This window comes from Castor canadensis, chromosome 3 (genome assembly GCF_047511655.1).
Source record: "Castor canadensis chromosome 3, mCasCan1.hap1v2, whole genome shotgun sequence".
Taxonomy (NCBI): domain Eukaryota; kingdom Metazoa; phylum Chordata; class Mammalia; order Rodentia; family Castoridae; genus Castor; species Castor canadensis.
Genome location: NC_133388.1, coordinates 153,002,197 through 153,020,178, shown reverse-complemented (window position 1 = coordinate 153,020,178; position 17,982 = coordinate 153,002,197). Strand labels below are relative to the sequence as shown.

At 35.5% G+C, this 17,982-nt stretch overlaps 1 protein-coding gene across 5 annotated transcripts in view; it reads right to left on the bottom strand.

Moving 5' to 3' along the window:
* The window catches only part of Lrrc69 (leucine rich repeat containing 69), a 121,442-nt gene extending 105,630 nt beyond the window's left edge, over positions 1–15,812 (bottom strand). For all 5 annotated transcript variants that reach the window (XM_074068821.1, XM_074068823.1, XM_074068825.1 and 2 more), the window contains exons 1-2: positions 11,272–15,812; positions 395–521 (exon numbers count right to left, since the gene is read on the bottom strand). In XM_074068821.1, coding sequence (XP_073924922.1) covers positions 395–521; positions 11,272–11,454 — 310 coding nt within the window. In that variant the 5' untranslated portion in view covers positions 11,455–15,812. The remainder of the gene's footprint in view (positions 1–394; positions 522–11,271) is intronic.
* Positions 15,813–17,982: the final 2,170 nt, after the last annotated feature.

Sequence of the window (17,982 nt, the reverse complement as noted above, 5' to 3'; positions counted from 1 at the left end):
TTCAAAATTCTCCCTAAATTGGCTTAATGAGTATCTTACCAATCTTGTGATGTAATGCCTGAGAAGTAATAAAAAGTGAAAGGAAAAAGGAGTGGTGTGGAAAGCTTTTTTGAAAAAAATATGATTTTAAAAAAGTTTTCTAACTCAGAGACTGAATGAACACTGCTTCTGAAAAGGAGAAATTCACTAATTCTAATGTTTATTTATTCTCTTAGGTTTACATGTAAATAAATATTTGATACAAAAATTGAAAAACATTACCTCCAAAAGTTCTTAATTTCAAGAGTAGTGAAATTCTTTTTCATTTAATCCTGTATTATTAAATATGAGGGATTAAGTTAATTTCCTTATAATCGAGTATGATACTATAATGTTCTACTTTTAACTAACTTACCACATACTCCAGATGCAAATCTACAAATCCTATTTCCAAATAAATGAAGCTTCTTCAGGGAGGTAAGGTATTTCATCTCTTCTGGAACTTCTTCTAAAAGGTTGTTTCCCAGACTTAGAAATGTCAACTGCAAACATACAGAGATTTAATGGACTCCTATGTTATCTACCTTCAAGTGGGAAAAGAAATAATTTAAGTTTTCTGCTCAATCTATACAACCTAAAAAAACTTCAGGATACTCTTGAATTACTTCACTTACACCTAAAAATTATCTTTATAAGTAAAGTCCATTTAAGCCTCATGTTTAAACACCTTATATCAATTAAGTCACAATTTAATTTTCAACTAAAGCATTTATCATCATGAAAATTGTATTACAAACTATTCCAAGGACATTTTAAAACATAGTTGATGACCCATTCATAACTCAATTGAAAAACCCAGCAGTCTCCTGACATTAAAAACTCAGAAAATTGACAAATTTCCTGGAATCAGAAACAGAGGCAAATTTTTTACCTAAGGTACTCCTGTATATCTCATTTAGGCCAGTAAGACTGTTCTATTACGTGTTTATAGCTGAGCAGCCTTTAACTTTGATATCATTCTTCTATGTGATGACTACAGAATTTGCACAGGCAACTAATAAAATGGTATGAGTAGAGCAGAGAAGATCTGCCTTTCAGATGTACTTACCAACTCTAGATCTTTAATATTAAGGGTAGAAGAAGAAGAATTGTGGGAGTTTCAACACACAAATTTACATAAGACAAGAATTCACACAATAATTAAGGAACAGGTTTAGGTCATTTATATTTTATATTTGCATGCCACCAAATATTTGGTATAGATGTTTGTCAATGCTTTAAATTAACAAATGGAAGTAGACATGCAAATTTTTACAATGAAATTTTTTATCCTAAGAATTCATGGTTTAATTTCTATATGCATGTGCATCTGACAATGACATTATCTTATTTTTTAAAAAGTATACTATACCTGCCACCATGGAGGCCTTATTTTATTGTAAAGTTAAAATATTTTCACATCACCAATTAAATGAAAAGATTTAACTCAGAGTCTGTGAGTATATTAGTTTTGTATTACTGCTATAACAAATTATCAAAAATGACGTCTTTGCTTGGGTGTTTTTCCTGCCCTGTAGGCTTCCTTCACTCCCTTTCAGGTTTCTCTGAGAGAATGACCTCAGTAGATTACAGAAGTCTATGTCTAACAGTCTCCAAGATCTGCATTGTCACAGAAGTTGGGGGTAGGGGAAAGAAAAGGAAAACAAAACTATTTTAAAAAGGAAGGTGTGGGTCAAATCTCAGAGGAAGGTTAAGTAAAATAAAAGCATAGAAATAGCCATTGGATTTTACAACATGAAAGTTACTAGTGACCTTGACAACAGGGGTGAAGCATTGGGAAAGAAAGTCTGATTGAAATGGGCTGTGGAGAAGATGTGAGAAAGCAAAGGCAATGACTATTAGACAATTCTGGAGAGAACTTTCTGGAGAGAATTTTGCTATTAAAAGAAAACTAGAAAATGAGAAAAGAGTTGGAGTTAGTTTTCCTCCAAAATACAAAATAATAGTTGAGCTTATTTTATGCTAATAGAAAAATCCTTAGAAAATGAGAAACTAATTAAATAAGGAGCAGGATATTCACACAGTCAAAATGCTTTAGAATATAAGAGAGGATGGAACTCAAAGTACAAGTGGATGCCAGCCTTAGTAGGACCGGGAACTCATCTTTGCGATAGTAGGAAGGTAGAGAAGGCAGATAAGTGGATGGATTTGGTGATGGAAAGATGAAATTCCTGATTGATATGTCTGTTTATTTAATGAAATATGAAACAAAGTCATCTTCTAGGAGGTAGAAGATATAAGTGATTTGAGGAAAAGGGAAAAAAGTCATTTCAAAGAGTAGTTCAGGGAAATGTGGCTGACAACACATTGGTTTTTTATCTAATAGTTCTGATGTTATGAAATGAAGATATAACACAAGAAAGGACATTTTATCTGGCTGAACTACTAGCTACATAGTTCTTTGACTAAAGAAGTCTACAAAAATTCTGAGAATTTACAACCAAGAATGTGACATGCAGAAGATAAAGAAGGTATAGTGAAAACCTCATAATGTAAAGGACTTCAAAATAGTAACATGAAGAGAATGGAACTGACATTCTTCATAGGGAAGGATAACAAAAAGAAGATTCATTCATGTCTTTTAAATTCATAAAGTTCTCCTAGAGACCAGGTGGTAGCGTCACACTCTGTTACTATACAAATATTTCAGGACTCCTCATAGACTAAATTATATAGAAAGGACCAGAGACACTGCCGAAGACTGAGTTAATAATAAGAGCTGTCATTAATTCATTTATATTTATTATTTGTTTATATTTATTATATGTTTATTATGTACCTGGCACTCTTCAGAATGCTAGAAGTGCCACAATAAAAAAGATATACAAGATCACTCTCTCATAATTTCTTATGTGTTGAGAATACAGACAAAAAAGAAGTAAACAAACAGATAATTTCCATTAGCTTTAAGTGCTAGATTAAAAAGAGAGAGAGAGAAGATCATGGGATGAAAAGTAACTGGAGGTCAGATTGAATCCTTAGGGAAGGTCTCTTTGAGGAGATCCTGAGGTAAAGAATTTGGAATTTATTGACAGGGTTTTCCAAATGGTGCTTTATAAATAAATAAATAAGTTTTGAATAGAGCCAAAAAGCATTTGCAGTCTTTTGTTAGTAGCAATCCATGGTTATGGGCAGTTCCTAAAGCAAAGTTTTAGGGCTGGTTTTATGGCTCAAGTGAAACAGTGCCTGCCTGCCTAGCAAGTGTGAGGCCCAGAGTTCAAACTCCAGTACCACCACCACCACCAAAAAACAAAAAAGAGTTTTACTCATATAACAAACAACTTGGTAAGTTTTAAAACTTTCATTACTTAAATAATTGCCTATACAATGAAGTTCTGCTGGTATTCTCACAGTGTAATTCTTTCTGTCCTTTGTAAACTAGCATGCTACCATGGATAAAATGACACTATTGCTACTGATTTCTTATAAATTCATGTCATAAGAATTCGAGAATCTTATAAATATAAGGAACTTTTTTATAAGCCATCTAGTCCAACATATAAAATGTAGGTGGGCATTATATACCTTCCTCATAAACACCCAGTAACAGATAGTTCTTTTATCTTGTCAGTAAGTTCTATCTGCCTATCTATCAACCTATCATCTATCTATCCATCTATCTATCTATCTATCTATCTATCTATCTATCTATCTAATCTATCTACATAACTACCTTTCTATCTTTTTTCATGTTTATGCTTTCTGTAAGTTCTACCCAATTCTTCCCACAGCAACCACAAAAAATTATTCTATTTCAGCTTCTTATTCCCATATGACAATCTTTTAAATTTTTAAAGATTGTTATTATGTCTTCCTTGAAGTTGCTTCATTTTTCCCTTAACCATTTCCCTCAGGACATAATTTCCAGACCCCTGACCACCCCAGCCACTCTCTAATCATTGTGAGTGCTCCTCTCTGAAAACACAGTGCCTAGCATGAGACAGGAAATTAGAGCTCATAGCACAGATGCTAGTGGGATCTCTGGGTCTCCCTCTTGAAGATGACTACCCTCTTATTAATGCAGCCTAACATGGCATAAACTCTTTCAGCAACAGGCACTTTGTCAGTGCATAATTAATTTTGTCTGTGGTCAAAAAAAACCCCTACGCTAGCTGTCAAGCAGATAACCCACATCCTTGGACTTGTGCAATTGAATTCTTTTCTTAAACTAAATGTAGGAATTTACATTTATCCCTATAAAAATAGCATCTTGTTGATTTTGGCTTCTAAGACATCTCTAGTGGATAACTCTAAATTCAAAGTCTACAAAAGAAAAAAAGAAAAGAAATTCAAAGTCAACTGGACAATGCTCCTATCCAAACCAGATGTTTGTCCCATCCCCTGCTTGGACAATATACCACTACTCTCATAAATCCTATGGCAGGCAAACTTTGGAGCCATCTAGAACTTCTTTCTCTTCATCTCTTTCAATCAGTAATCAATTCCATGTCAAAATTCCATTTATTTAATTAGTTAGTTAGTTATTTTTGGCAGGACTGGGGTTTGAACTCAGGGTTTTACATTTGCAAAGCGGCCACTTGGTGCTCTACCGCTTGAGCCACACTTCCAGTCCATTTTGCTCTGGTTATTCTGAAGATAGGGTCTTGAGAACTATTTCCCTGGACTGGCCTCAAACTGCAATCCTCTCAATCTCAGCCTCCTAAATAGTTAGGATTACAGGCATGAGCCACCGTCACCCAGCTCAAAATCATGTTAGATGTATTTTCAGTTGTATTTCGTCATAATCACCCTAGTAGTGGTAGTAATTACTACCTGCCCATAACATTGATATATTATCATTTAAATTCCTCTTATTCAATCCTACTATATTATAATAATTAATCCATGATGAATTTTCCTACCCAATAAATCCTAAATGTTTCCAACCTTCCTGTGGCCTTTTCTGATCTTTGTACACTCACCACAATCATCTGTGGTGCATTCCCTTTTTCAAACTGGACATGAGGTAAGCATCTTGGTGTCTATTGATGCCTTTGGATTATAAAATATAGGTTCAATGTTTAGCAATCTTTGTATAAATCTGAGAGAAAAGGACATGAACTTTGAGATTTATTGATGATAATACTAATGCCTAACATTTAATGTAACATATACCAAACAGTCTTGAACACTGCCTAATGTGGCTGTACAATAGCCTTGATGTTATAGAAAAGAGAACCTCATATAGGCTTACTCTATGGTTTATACTTACAACTGCTACACTATATTGTGTACATGACATACTTTCTGTTCTGCAGGGTTAGAAGAGAGACCTAGGATGCCAAAGAGGAAAAGTTTGCCATGATTTTCCTTCTCCTGCTCCTCTTCATCACTCTTACCCTTCATGTCTAAGTTAGTTTCACTTTTTCAGGATCACCTTCCCTGATTCTGAGTAGAAACTCATAGCACACTGTAGTTCTCCTTCATAGCACTTTTCACAATTATAGTTTTACGTGTATCTGTATGTATTTTTTTACTTTTTCCCCACCTAAGCTTAAGAATAGGGACACATGGATATTTTTTGTTCCTTTTTCAATTTGCCACCACAACTAGTTGTTGAAACATGAATGAGTAAATGAATACAACTGATTGAGCTAGGTGATTAAGGACAGTAAACACATGAAAAGGAGAGATTAGGAACACAATAACAAATTTATAAATTAACTGTGCTTAGAAGTGGCCTTATTTACTGTCAATTGTTTATGGTCAAATATAAAGCCATGATAGACCATATTTTTGTCCTAGGCAGCCACACATGAGCAGCTTTAGGGGAGCATTGCTAAACTGCCACTGAACTTTGTGCTGCATGTCTACACTGTTTTGTATAATTAGATATGATGGGTATTTGTTTCTTTGGGAGTTTTTAACTATTGACTTATTTGCCTTTAAGGGACCTTTGTTCCTAGATGATTCTATAATCATGACAGGACTATTTTTAGTTAAGCTGGATTTGAAAATTGCTTCCATTCCATTCCACTCAAGTTGACATTATATGGCTTGTTTACTGGGTGCCAGGCACTAGAAACAGGACAAAAATCATTGTCCTCAACATTTATAAAGTGTTTCTTTAAAAATTATTGACATTTCGGTATCTCAACAATAATAGGTCAACCACATTCATCATAAATTATGAGTAATTAACCTATTTTTTGTCATTCTAAGTGACTGAAATTATCCAGAGCTTCTCTAGTCAAACTAGAAAAGAACAGAGGGTAGATTCTTTAAAGAACCCCTCCCCCATTTTATCATTGTTGTTAATTACATCATAATGGTACTACCAATTACAACAGCAACTAAAATGTATTGAAAAGTTCCTACATGACAGCTATGGGGCTTTACATATATTAACATTTAATTTAATCCCCAAACATGAAGGTAAAGGCCACACTTTTTTTTCACACCTGCATTCTCAGTACCAACATAACCTACATAAGAACATCAATGGTAAATATTTGTTAAAAGAATGAGTATACAAACAAATGGGAGGTAAGACCATTCCACAGTTTTCAAACTGGCCATCTTTAGGCAACCTAGCTTTGTTTGTACAAACTATAGATTGAACACCACACTGGCTAATTTCACACTACATATATAAAGTAATAAAATAGATCTGAAAGTAACCACAAAAGAGGCCTCATTTCATAGCTACATTGACTGGTTGGGTGACCTTTGACAACTGTCTTAGCCTTCTTCTGAACCATAAATTTTATTAACATTATGAAGGTAATAACTCTCTTGCAAAAGTCTATAAAATGAATGAAGACCTCCTAGTATTATCTCTGCCTCTCAAATGGTTGATGATGTTATTCTATCTAATATTTATGGGTGCAAAAATTTTTAAGTTTTATTTTTATTATGAACTTAAAAAATTATCCAGACTATCATAGTACTTTACACTCTGTGAAAAACATTACGAAAAAATCATTATACTGGGACAAACTGTATTTTCCACAGTGATTTAAAAAGAGCAATACAAATGATAAGCACAGTATAGACTAAATGAAATTTGCAGGTGGATGGATAGTTTTAATCATTATTGATAAAGGGCATGACATATTGCAAGAAAAAAAATTCAAACTAACTTTTGAAAAATGCATTTGGAAATCTTTAAAAAAAGAAATGTTGGAAAAGAATTATGGTGGTCATTGAACATATGTGTCATTGTATTATCAAGACCATAATGACACTTTTGTGACATAGGTCATTCAATGTTTTAGTTCAAGGCCACATGCCTTATCCTATTTCCTTGCTTTATTTTTCTCCTGAATACTAATTACCATGTGACATCCTAATTTGTTTCTTATATCTATTCTGACAAAGACAAACTCTATGAAGACAGGGATTTCCAACTGTTTTGGACATTGTTGAAACACTAGTTCCCAGTGCCTGAAGTGCTCAATGTTTAGTTATAGATTGAGTAAATGAATGCAGATAATGAGATTGTAAAAGACATAATCAAAATAAAGTCACTTTTCTCAAGCCCTAAAAATAAGAAATAACAGTACATAAAGCTGAGAGATTATGAAGGAGGGGATTTTCAGGTATGCATACCTAATAAAAAAAACTATTCATGAAAGACTACCAGAACCACAATCTTGCACAAAGAATACTTCTGCAAGGATGTCTGTCCCATAACTGTCTGTTCAACTTTGGACTGGCACCAATTTTGTCACTGATCCTTGTGGCAGAGTATTTTTCTATCAAAGTAACTTACATAATACTCATTTTGCTTTTAAAAACTTCCCCTTGCCTCAACCTCTTTGAATACTCATAGTTTACTATGCACCTGTATTCCTGTGGCGATGCTCTGCTATTCCCAAATAAACTTATTAATCTTTGGAGAATCCTTTTCTGCCCTTTATTTAGGTTGACAAAGGACAGGAAGACTGAGTGCTTTGTATTTAGCTGGTAAGTGGCTGAACTGGTCAAGTATCCCAGCACTCCAAACACTCATTCAGGGCTATTTTCCAGTTCTTAAACTTAACTCACTCTCTCTCTCTATCTCTCTCTCTCTCTCTCTCTCTCTCTCTCTCTCTATCTCTCCTCCTCCTTCTCCTCCTCCCTCCTTCTCTCTCTCCCTTCCTTCCTCTCTCTCTCTCCTTTATCTCTCCACCCCTCCCTCTCATCCCTTTCTATTAACAACTGTGAGAAACAAATGATGAGCAGTATTTCTGACCTGCATGATAACCTATATCCATCCTTTAAGGGTTTCTAACATTTGAGCTGCATCTAGAATTCCCATTATAAAGGGGAAATGGTTTTTCTTTTTAAATCCCACAACCTTGGAGACCCTATACAGAAAATTTTTTATTTCATAAACAGCTAAACTACATAATGTCATTAGCTTGAATCTGACTTACAAAACACTTTAAAGATAGGCCACAAGAAGCCTAGTTTCAAATCATTTGAATTCTTTTAGTGGTATGATTTCTTCTTAAAAATGAGGGCTGAACACCCATGCTTAATTGTGGCACTGTACAAGATAGCCAAGTTACAGAAATGGCCAAGGTACCCATTATGGATAGATGGAATGTATACATACATATATATTCACAATGAAACATTATTCAGACATAATGTAGAGCAAAAAAGGGGGGAGGAAGTAATCACTGAGCTGAACCACCTCCCCACTGAGGGAATTTAGAGGAGCACAGAAGTCCAAACTTAGGGTCACTCCTAAATAGTTAAAAATGATAGGAAAAGCAATAAGGGGGCCTTAAAAAAAAAGATAATGTATGATAATCCAACTTTTGAGATTTCTTTCTATAGGAAGTATATTTTATAATGTGTAACTTTTTACTATACAACTATTAATCAAACGTGAGGGAAGAATACAGTTCCATATGTGCAAGGGATGAAAAAATTAACTACCACATAACCAAAGAGAGAAAGAGAAGAGAAAAAATGGGATACAGGAAACACGTGGTCCAATGATAATGGTTACAATAAAATAGGAGGTAAAATCATACATCTTATTAAAGTAATATGAGGAGGCACAGGGAAGAACAGCCTAAACAAAGTAGGGAGCAAAAAGTGGCTGTGGTTGATGAAAGACCTATAGGTATAATAGTAATATTAAGTCTTAAGAGATGACTGTTGAACTGGGCAAAGTGGCACATGTCTGTAATTCCAGTTACTTAGGAGTCAGAGATAGTTGTAGTAAAGGGGAAATAGAATGACTTAAGCACAATGCATTCACAGGTAAAATACCAAGGCAAAAATCCCACTGAACAATGAACAAACATCTAAACAAAGAAGGATAAAACTGTAAAATAAGTCACACTAAAAGGAGGGCAATAATGGAAGGCAGAGGGTAAATGAAGAAAGTAAAAAAATGAATATGGTTGATGAACTTTCTATGCAATCATATGAAATCATCATAAGAAAGGGACTGAGGTAGAAAGGAAAATAATGGAGGAGATAAACCAATTCAGGTTATAACACATACATAGATATATATGTATATATACTGAAATGTCATAATGAGACTTCCTGTATAACCATCATAAACAAACCCAAATGTCTTTTTTTGTAAATGAGGGACAAGAAGGTAAAACAAATTCTGTCCAGGGGTTGCACCAGTGGGAAGGAGGAGAGCATAAAGAAAGGATGAAGGAGGGCGAATATGGTGGAAATACTACATATTCATGTATAAAAATGGAACAATGAGACTTGTTGAAACTGTTCTGGCAGGGGGGAATGAGGAAGAAAGATGTGTGGGTGAATTTAAGTAAGACATATTGTAAGAAAATTTCTAAATGTCACAATGTACCCCCAGGACAACTATAATATGCTAATAAATTTAAAAAAACAAAAAATAATTAATAAAATGATGATGTTATTTAAAAAAAACCAGAAAGACTGCATTCCAAGACCAGTCTAGGCAAAAGTGTGAGACCATATCTGAAAAACAAACCAAAAGCAGAAGGGCTGGGGGTGAGGCTAAAGTGACAAGTGTGCTGCAATTAATTCAATTCCCAGTACTGACCCATCTCCCCAGAAAAGATAACCTTGGAGAGATTAAATATACAACTGTATTTGGGAAATGAAGAGAAGTGATATCTAAAATGAACAAGTCAAGGAAAGAAGATGAATTAAAAGTAGTTATACATGGAAGTCAGGATCAAGACTGAAAGAAAGGAGCACAGAAGGCTTTTTATAATAAGCATATAAAAGGTACTTTTCTTAGAATAATATATAGTATCACTTTCATGGAAATAAATTCAAGTAGAGGGAGAGAACCAATTCATGGCTTAATCAAATCCTGATTTTTTTTTTTGCATAAAACTCATTTGTCCAATTAGAAAAGTCTAAGTCCTTGGTATCTAATGAACTTTTTGAGGTTCATACAAGAGGGGAGAATTTGTGACTATATTGCCCTATTTCTTATAAAGATATGGTCACAGATTATAAGCTCAAATAACTTCTTGAACCTCAAGGGAAATGAGGTAGGGTGAAGGTAAGAAAACAGATTTACTTTTCATAACTCAACTGAAAAATAGAACTGCAATGATTTAGATGCTTATAGTGCTGATGAACAAAAGAAAATTGCAATGTTAATAACCCTTGCCTTCTCTCAAACTCAAGATTTTCAACAGCTGGAGTTTCACATTGCTAGGCAGAAATGTGTAACACAAGCATATGGGATTCATTCATTTCTTTAAGAAGGGTATTTTTATTTAAAATATTAACCTTCTTTTAAAGACTATTTCAGAAGAAATGAACATCCTCTCCTTTCTATTCCTTGCCAACACTCCATTTCAAAGTCTCAGCATACACTAGGAAATTGAAAAGGAACTGCCTTCCTACATGCTAAATGTCTCTTCATTCCATATGCAAAAGCTTCAGGACAGTCCCCAGGGTAAACAGACCCTGCTGGATCTTCAAGTTTACTTCCAGATGTGAGCCCCCAAGGTAAAAGCAGATCCAGGCTTCCGGCCCCTTTCCAGATGTCAGCCTCCAGGAAGCGGACTGTGGCAGAGACCAAATCCGCTGATTCCAGATGTGGGCTGAGAGCATATGAATAAATTGAAACATCTTCTTTCCCTACCACATGTAATTCCCTAAGCAAGAAAGCTTTCTGATGCCTCTCCAACAACACTCCACACTAAGTCTCCAGAGAGCAAAGTCTCCATAGATCAAAGTCTTTTTGTTCTGTCTCTCACCACTTTTACCTCTTGCTATTTTCTGCCCTCAATTAAAATATATATATATATATATGGGTTTCCTCACCTGGGTCAAGGTACTTAGTTCTGGGCACACTTTAGGAATTTGGTTATTTTGAAGGTCTAGAGTCCTCAGGCCAGGCAGTTTTCCTAATGCTGAGGGCATCTTTGTTAACTTCTTCCCATGCAAAGTGATGATCCTAGTGTGTTCACCACCCTTCAATGCTCTTATTAACAATCTCTCAGCCATGACCTTTGAAGAGATTTAGAAAATTAAGAAGAGAACCCTTAAGCGTTAGAGTTCTGTTCTTTATTATACATCTTTAGAACCTCTAATTCCAGAATTAGTATGTCATAGAAACAAAAACATTCTGAGGTTCACCTTGTTGAAGATGGAGGGTGGGTGGGCATTAGATGGCTTCCTATGTAAAAGATAGAAAATGGCTGGTACAGGTTTGGGGTAGAAAGATAAGGACTGGGTATCTTATGCCAGCCACATGGAAGATCATATCAAAAGAGATCATATCAAAAGAACACAGATGCCAACTTCTGCTATTGTCTACTAAAGATGGTAAATATTGAGGACCAGGGGAAAAAAGTAATCTAGAGTGGACCAAAACACATCAAAACATTAAAATCTAAGAGTTCATAATGATATTTAAAAACTCATTAATCATACTGGGAGTTGCTAAGGCATCAACTCTGAATATTGATAGAGGAAAAAAGAATTAAGCATTTATTGTGTTCTTTCAGTACAAACTTCATTTCAGTGAACTCTAAATAAAGTTCTTATTCACAGAAGAATTGAAGCTAATAAATGAGGAATGAAAGATAGCTTTAGAAAATTCACCATTTTTGCAAATTCAAATGAAGTACCTATGCAAAAAACATACTTTTGATGCTAAAAGTATTAGGTAAAAGATTGATAAGGAACTTTATAAGAGGGATCAGGTTAATAACTCAACCCATTAATCAACTTCAGCTATCACTACAACTGAGCAATCACGTCATAAACCTTATGGTGAGATGCAATAAAAAATACACAATTACCAGTCACTCTCATTCTCTCTAGAGATGACCTACTTTCTGCCTATTAAAAGTGTATTCCTTTCCTAATTAACTTTATTGTCACTTTCAGAATAGAAAAATACACAACAGCATCTATGAAATGTCCTTGCCTAAAAATTGAACCTGAATTTAATCATGACTTTAAGATTTAAAGCAAGTTAAAAAAATAGAACATGACAATTTCTATAAGGCAAATGACACAAGGTTTCACCAACAAATCAATGGCATTATGCAAGGCCCTGAGTTTGTAAACAGCAATGCTGAAACTTAGGTAGCAGCCAAATGCAATTTCTGGACCTAGACCGAATATTTTTATAAACATATGCTAATTACACAAAAGGATTTCATTGTAATATCGTATTACTTCCATGACTTAGCTTCAGAGATCATGCAACATCACTTTTACCACAATCATTTGATTAGAAACAATTTACTAAGGCCTGTCTGTATTTCAAGGAAGACAAATTAAAACTAAGCTTCTTGATGGCAAGTGACAAAAAAAAAAAATCATGGGCGTGTTTTAAAACTTATCCACAATCCACCCTGTGGCCATGAGCTATTTACATTCCTCCCACATGTAAAGTAAGAGACACTCTTTCCCAAGAACCCATCTCCCCAAAAGTTTCATCTATTTACAACTTTAGGTCCAAAGATCCTATCACCTAAATTAGGTCCAGAGATAGACACAGTTCCTGAGGGGCAGTTCCATGAGTCCAGCTCCAGGACAGTTCTTCTAGATCTGCAGTCCTACGAACTTAAGAAACCAGAGTACAATAATGGGCAACACATGGGACGAGTAAAATCATTTCATTAAAAAAAATAAAAAATGTAAACATCAGGAGGACGAAGCAGGCACTGGTTCATAGTAATTCTGAAATCCAATTAGGCACATATTGTCAGTTCCTGGGTTAGGGTTCAGTCTTCCTGCCTGGGATTAGTTCTTGGTTTCCTTCTTTTGACTCCTGATTCTGCTCTCTGAATTTCTTACTTTTCCATAAAATATAGCTCATGTTCACTAGGTAGTTTTTCATACTGCTTCCAGTTTATAGATGTACAAGAGTCCAAAGACTTCTTCATCTTTTTTCTTTTTTAGTAACAGCTTTATTGAAATATAATTCACATACCATATAATCACCCATTTAAATGTACAATTCAGTGGTTTTCATTAGTTTTGAAACAATTACCACAGTCAATTTTGGAATGCCTTTCTCAACCCAAAAAGAAAACCTATAGCATTTAGCAACCACTTTCCATTCCTCCCATCCACCCCAAATCCTAAACAACCACTAATCTACTTGCTCAAGATCAAATCCAGGTCTCATGCATACTAGGCAAGCACTCTACCACTAAGCTATATCCCAAGTCTCATTAATATACTTTTTATCTCTACAGATTTTCCTATTTTGAGCATTTTACATAGATAGAATAATATAATATGCTGGCTTCTGTGATTACTTTCTTGTACTTAGGATAATATTTTCAAGGTTCATCCATGTTATAGTATATACGAACACTTTAATTATTTTTATTGCCAAATGATATTCCATTGTATGAATATACCACATTGTATTTATTTATTCATTCATTGAGGGACATTTGGACAATTTTCACTTTTTGGCTCTTTATGAATAATGTCAATATAAGCATTCTTATACAAATGTAGACATACATTTTCATTTCTCTAGGATACTTAGGGGTGGAATTTTTATATGATACAACTATATTTAACCTTTTGAAGCACTGCCAAACTCTTTTCCACAGTGGCTGGACCATTTCACATTCCTATCAATGTAACCTACAGGTTTATTTTTTCCAGCTTGGTACTATTCCTTTCAATCCAAACTGATGCAAACCCTTTAAAAACTTCAGTGTGTCTCTGTCAAAATAGTTTATAATTCATTCCATCAATCCTTTCAGCATGGCCCATCTCTCTGTCTGCTACTATGTACCAGGAGTCACTTGTCTCCTAACTTCCAGTAATATTTTCCTCACCTTTAGATCCTCACTGACAACCTCCTGGAAAGACACAAGACTAATCTAAACGGTCTTCCCAAGACTCTCCTAACTTAAACTCAAGGCCCACTCTCAAAACTGCTGGAGAGAGGAGGTAAGATGGTAGCCTGCTAACAGGCACCACTTCCCTGTGTCTCCATGAATCTGAAAGAAAACCTCAGGCTTGTGGCTGCAAGGAGAGGTGGACAATTTACTATGCTAAAAAGAAGGACCCAGTATAAGGACAGAGAGTAGCTAGAAATACCTACTAACTAAAACTTTAAAAGCGTAAATCCACCAGCAGCACGAGGGCAAAGAACTGGACCTGCTCTATCTCATGCCTCCTCATCCTGAGGTCCTGTCTAGACCTGCACTGCTTCCTGCAAAAGCCACTCACAAGGACCACCAAGACAACTGCAGTGAGGGCTAAGAGCAGAACAGCAAACCATGTCCAGAATAACTGATGTGTGTACATCAACACGCACATCAGAAAGGGGATCAGAAACCAACCAGGTGGGCAAGAGGAGTTCAGTCCTTAGAGCTACCACACAGGCCAGCTCAGCACATAGTAAATTCATCTGACTTCTGAGAAAACCTTTGGCTAACTGGGTTGTATAAAGTAATTCAGACTTAAACCCATAAAAGAGGCTTGGTGAGACAGAGACCAACTGAGACTCAAAGTGCATACAGCAAGCTGGTGTAGATTTAGATTTTTCACAGACACTGATTTATATGAGTGCAGGGATAGAGCCGTGCACTCCACATAACTGAAGGGCCCGAGTAGTAAACTCTGAAGAGGGCAACACCAATCTTATGTGGAGGGTGCCATTCACATGTGCCGTGGCTGCAACCCTACTCACTGAACCAGTTGGCCCTACTAGCTCATATCTCTTTACATTTCAACAGGAAGTCTACAGAGGCTGTACTGTCCCAAAACAACTCCACCAATAAAGTGCTTTGCTAAGAGAACTGCCTTGGAATATATCAACTACATGGTCTGAACTGTCCTCCCTCCTTTTCCCCCCAGGAAAGGAGGCTGTACCCCAAGCTAGAAATTTCCTTTCATTGCAAAAAATCTCCTAACTAGAAAACTTGGCCTGGGAGGCTGAAAACCTTCAGCGATGCAGCCCTGCCCTCCTGAAGCTGTTCCTGTAACAATCATGGCAAGAGGACCAAACTTGGAGAAAATGCAGAGAATAGCAACACTTTTTTCCAGAGAGAAATATAAAGATTTTTTCATCTAGTTTGTTTTTGTTTGACTGTTTCTTTCTTTTCTTTTAAGTTTGGTTTCTTAGTGTCTGAATCCCTTTTTTTCTTTATTTCTTAATTTTTTAATGTTTATCTCCCAAACCATTCTCTATTTTTATTATAGCTACATAGTGCTTTCCCATACTATTATCTTATATACCTACCTCTCCTTCCTCTTATCTTCCCACTCCTCTCCTTTCCCCATGTCATTCCCTATATTATTCAATTTCCAATCCTTATACCTTTCAACCAGTGTTAAGTTCCCAGATCATTCCCCTAAGAAACAGAGTGCATACATTGTCTGGGCAATCTCTCCCCTCTGCCCTCCACCCCCTCCCTCTCCCCTCCACCCCCCTCGCTTCCAGGCAGAATCTGTCCCGCTCGCTTCTCCAATTTTGTTGAAGAGAAGACATAAGCAATAGTAAGAAAGACATAGCATTTTTGCTAGTTTGAGATAAAGACAGTTAATGGCAGACAGATATAGGTTCTGGTTGTATCTTTCTCATTCAAATCATTGGTTTATTGCTGAATTGTTGACCTTGGTACTGTACTCAGTAAGTTATTTACATATGTAAAGAAGTAAAAGAGAAACTTAGCCCAACTTATGTGAAAATCACAGCACAGAACTTCAGAAATGAAAAACCAAGGTAGTGTCTCCCCTCTAAAACCCCATAAGAACTCAACAACTGAATCCAAAGATAATGAGCTGGCTTTAAAGTCTGATAGAGAATTGAGAATCTGACTTTTAAAAATTATCAGGGACCTGAAAGTGGATTCAAATTAATTATCAAGTGGATTAATTCAAGTCCTAGAAAGTCAGCATTATGAAAAAGAAATTCAACCAGGAAAAGGAAACTAAGAGGAAAAAAAAGTAGAAATGTTAGAAATGAAAACCTCAAAAAATCAAAAACTACTGTGTATTATCTGCAGACAAGACCAAGCAAAGAGCCAGGTGCCAGTAGCTCACACCTGTAATCCTAGCTACTCAGGAGGCAGAGATAAGGAGGATTGTGGTTCAAAGCCAGCCTGGGCAAATAGTTCACAAGACCCTATCTTGAAAAAAGCCTTCCCAAAAAAGGACTGGTGGAGTGACTCAAGATGAAGGCCCTGAGTTCAAGCCCTAGTGACACCCACACACACACAAAAACCCAAGCAGAAGAAAAAATATGAGAGATGGAGGACAATATCAAGAAGATAATGCATGCAGACAATTACAAACAAAAAATGAATACCTATGATTACAACATTAAAAAAAAACACTGGAACACAATCAAAAGACCAAACCTAAGAATTCATTGGGTAAAAAAGGGAGCTAAAATATAAACTAAAGGCAAATGAAAACTATTCAATGATATCACAGCAGAAAATTTCCCAAGTCTATTTAATGATATAGAAATCCATGTATGGGCAGAATTTCCAACTCTATATAGACATGAATAGAAAAGAACAATTCCACATAATATCGTAATTAAAATGCCAAAGCTAGAGAACAAAAAAACAATACTAACAGCTGCCAAGAGAAAAGCACCACCTTACATACAAAGATGAACACATAAGAATCACCTGAGACTTCTCAGCACAAATCCTAAAAGCCAGGAAAGTATGGAATAATATAATTTAAGCTCTGAAAGAGAATAACTGCTAACTAAGAATACTATATCCAAAACTAAAAAGAATACTACATCCAGCAAAGCTACATTCCACCTCAATAGAGAAATAAGGATCTTACAGGATCTTCCACCAAGACACATAAGGGAGTATTTCACACAGAAGAGGAAGAAAAAGAATCACAAACAGAAAAGGCCAGAAAAGAATAAAACTCAAAAGAGAACTGATGAACCCATGAGAGCTAGGAAAGTATCAAGCACGACCAACTCTGTAAACCAGCAAAACACAAAGATGAAAAATGCCAAAAGTAAAGAGCAATCAACATGAGACTCAGTCTGGTAAAAAAGCAATAGAAATACAGAAATCAGTAAATAAATAACCACAAATGTAAATGGACTTATTTTCCAATCAAAAGACATAGACTGTCTGAGTGAGTTAAGAAGCAAGATTCAACAATCTGTTTTCTATAAGAAACACACAAAAGACACATACAAACTAAAAGGGAAAGACTAAAAGAAGATATGCCAGGCATGTGGAAACCAAAAGCAAGCCGGAATAGCTATTCTCCATCAGATAAAGCAGATTTTAAACAAAAATCACTCAGAAGTGATAAGACAGGAACAAGAAGATAAAACAATTGTAAATATATATGCAATGACCATTTGTGTGCCCAAGTTCATAAAACAGAGAATAAAGAAACAGCTATTTCCAGATACAGTAATAGTGGGAGAAACACCCCACTCTCATCAATACACAGAACATCCAGACAAAAAACAATGACATCCTAGAACTAAGCAATACCATGGATGAAATGTACTTTACAGACATATACAGTATTCCATTATACAGCAGCAGATTACAT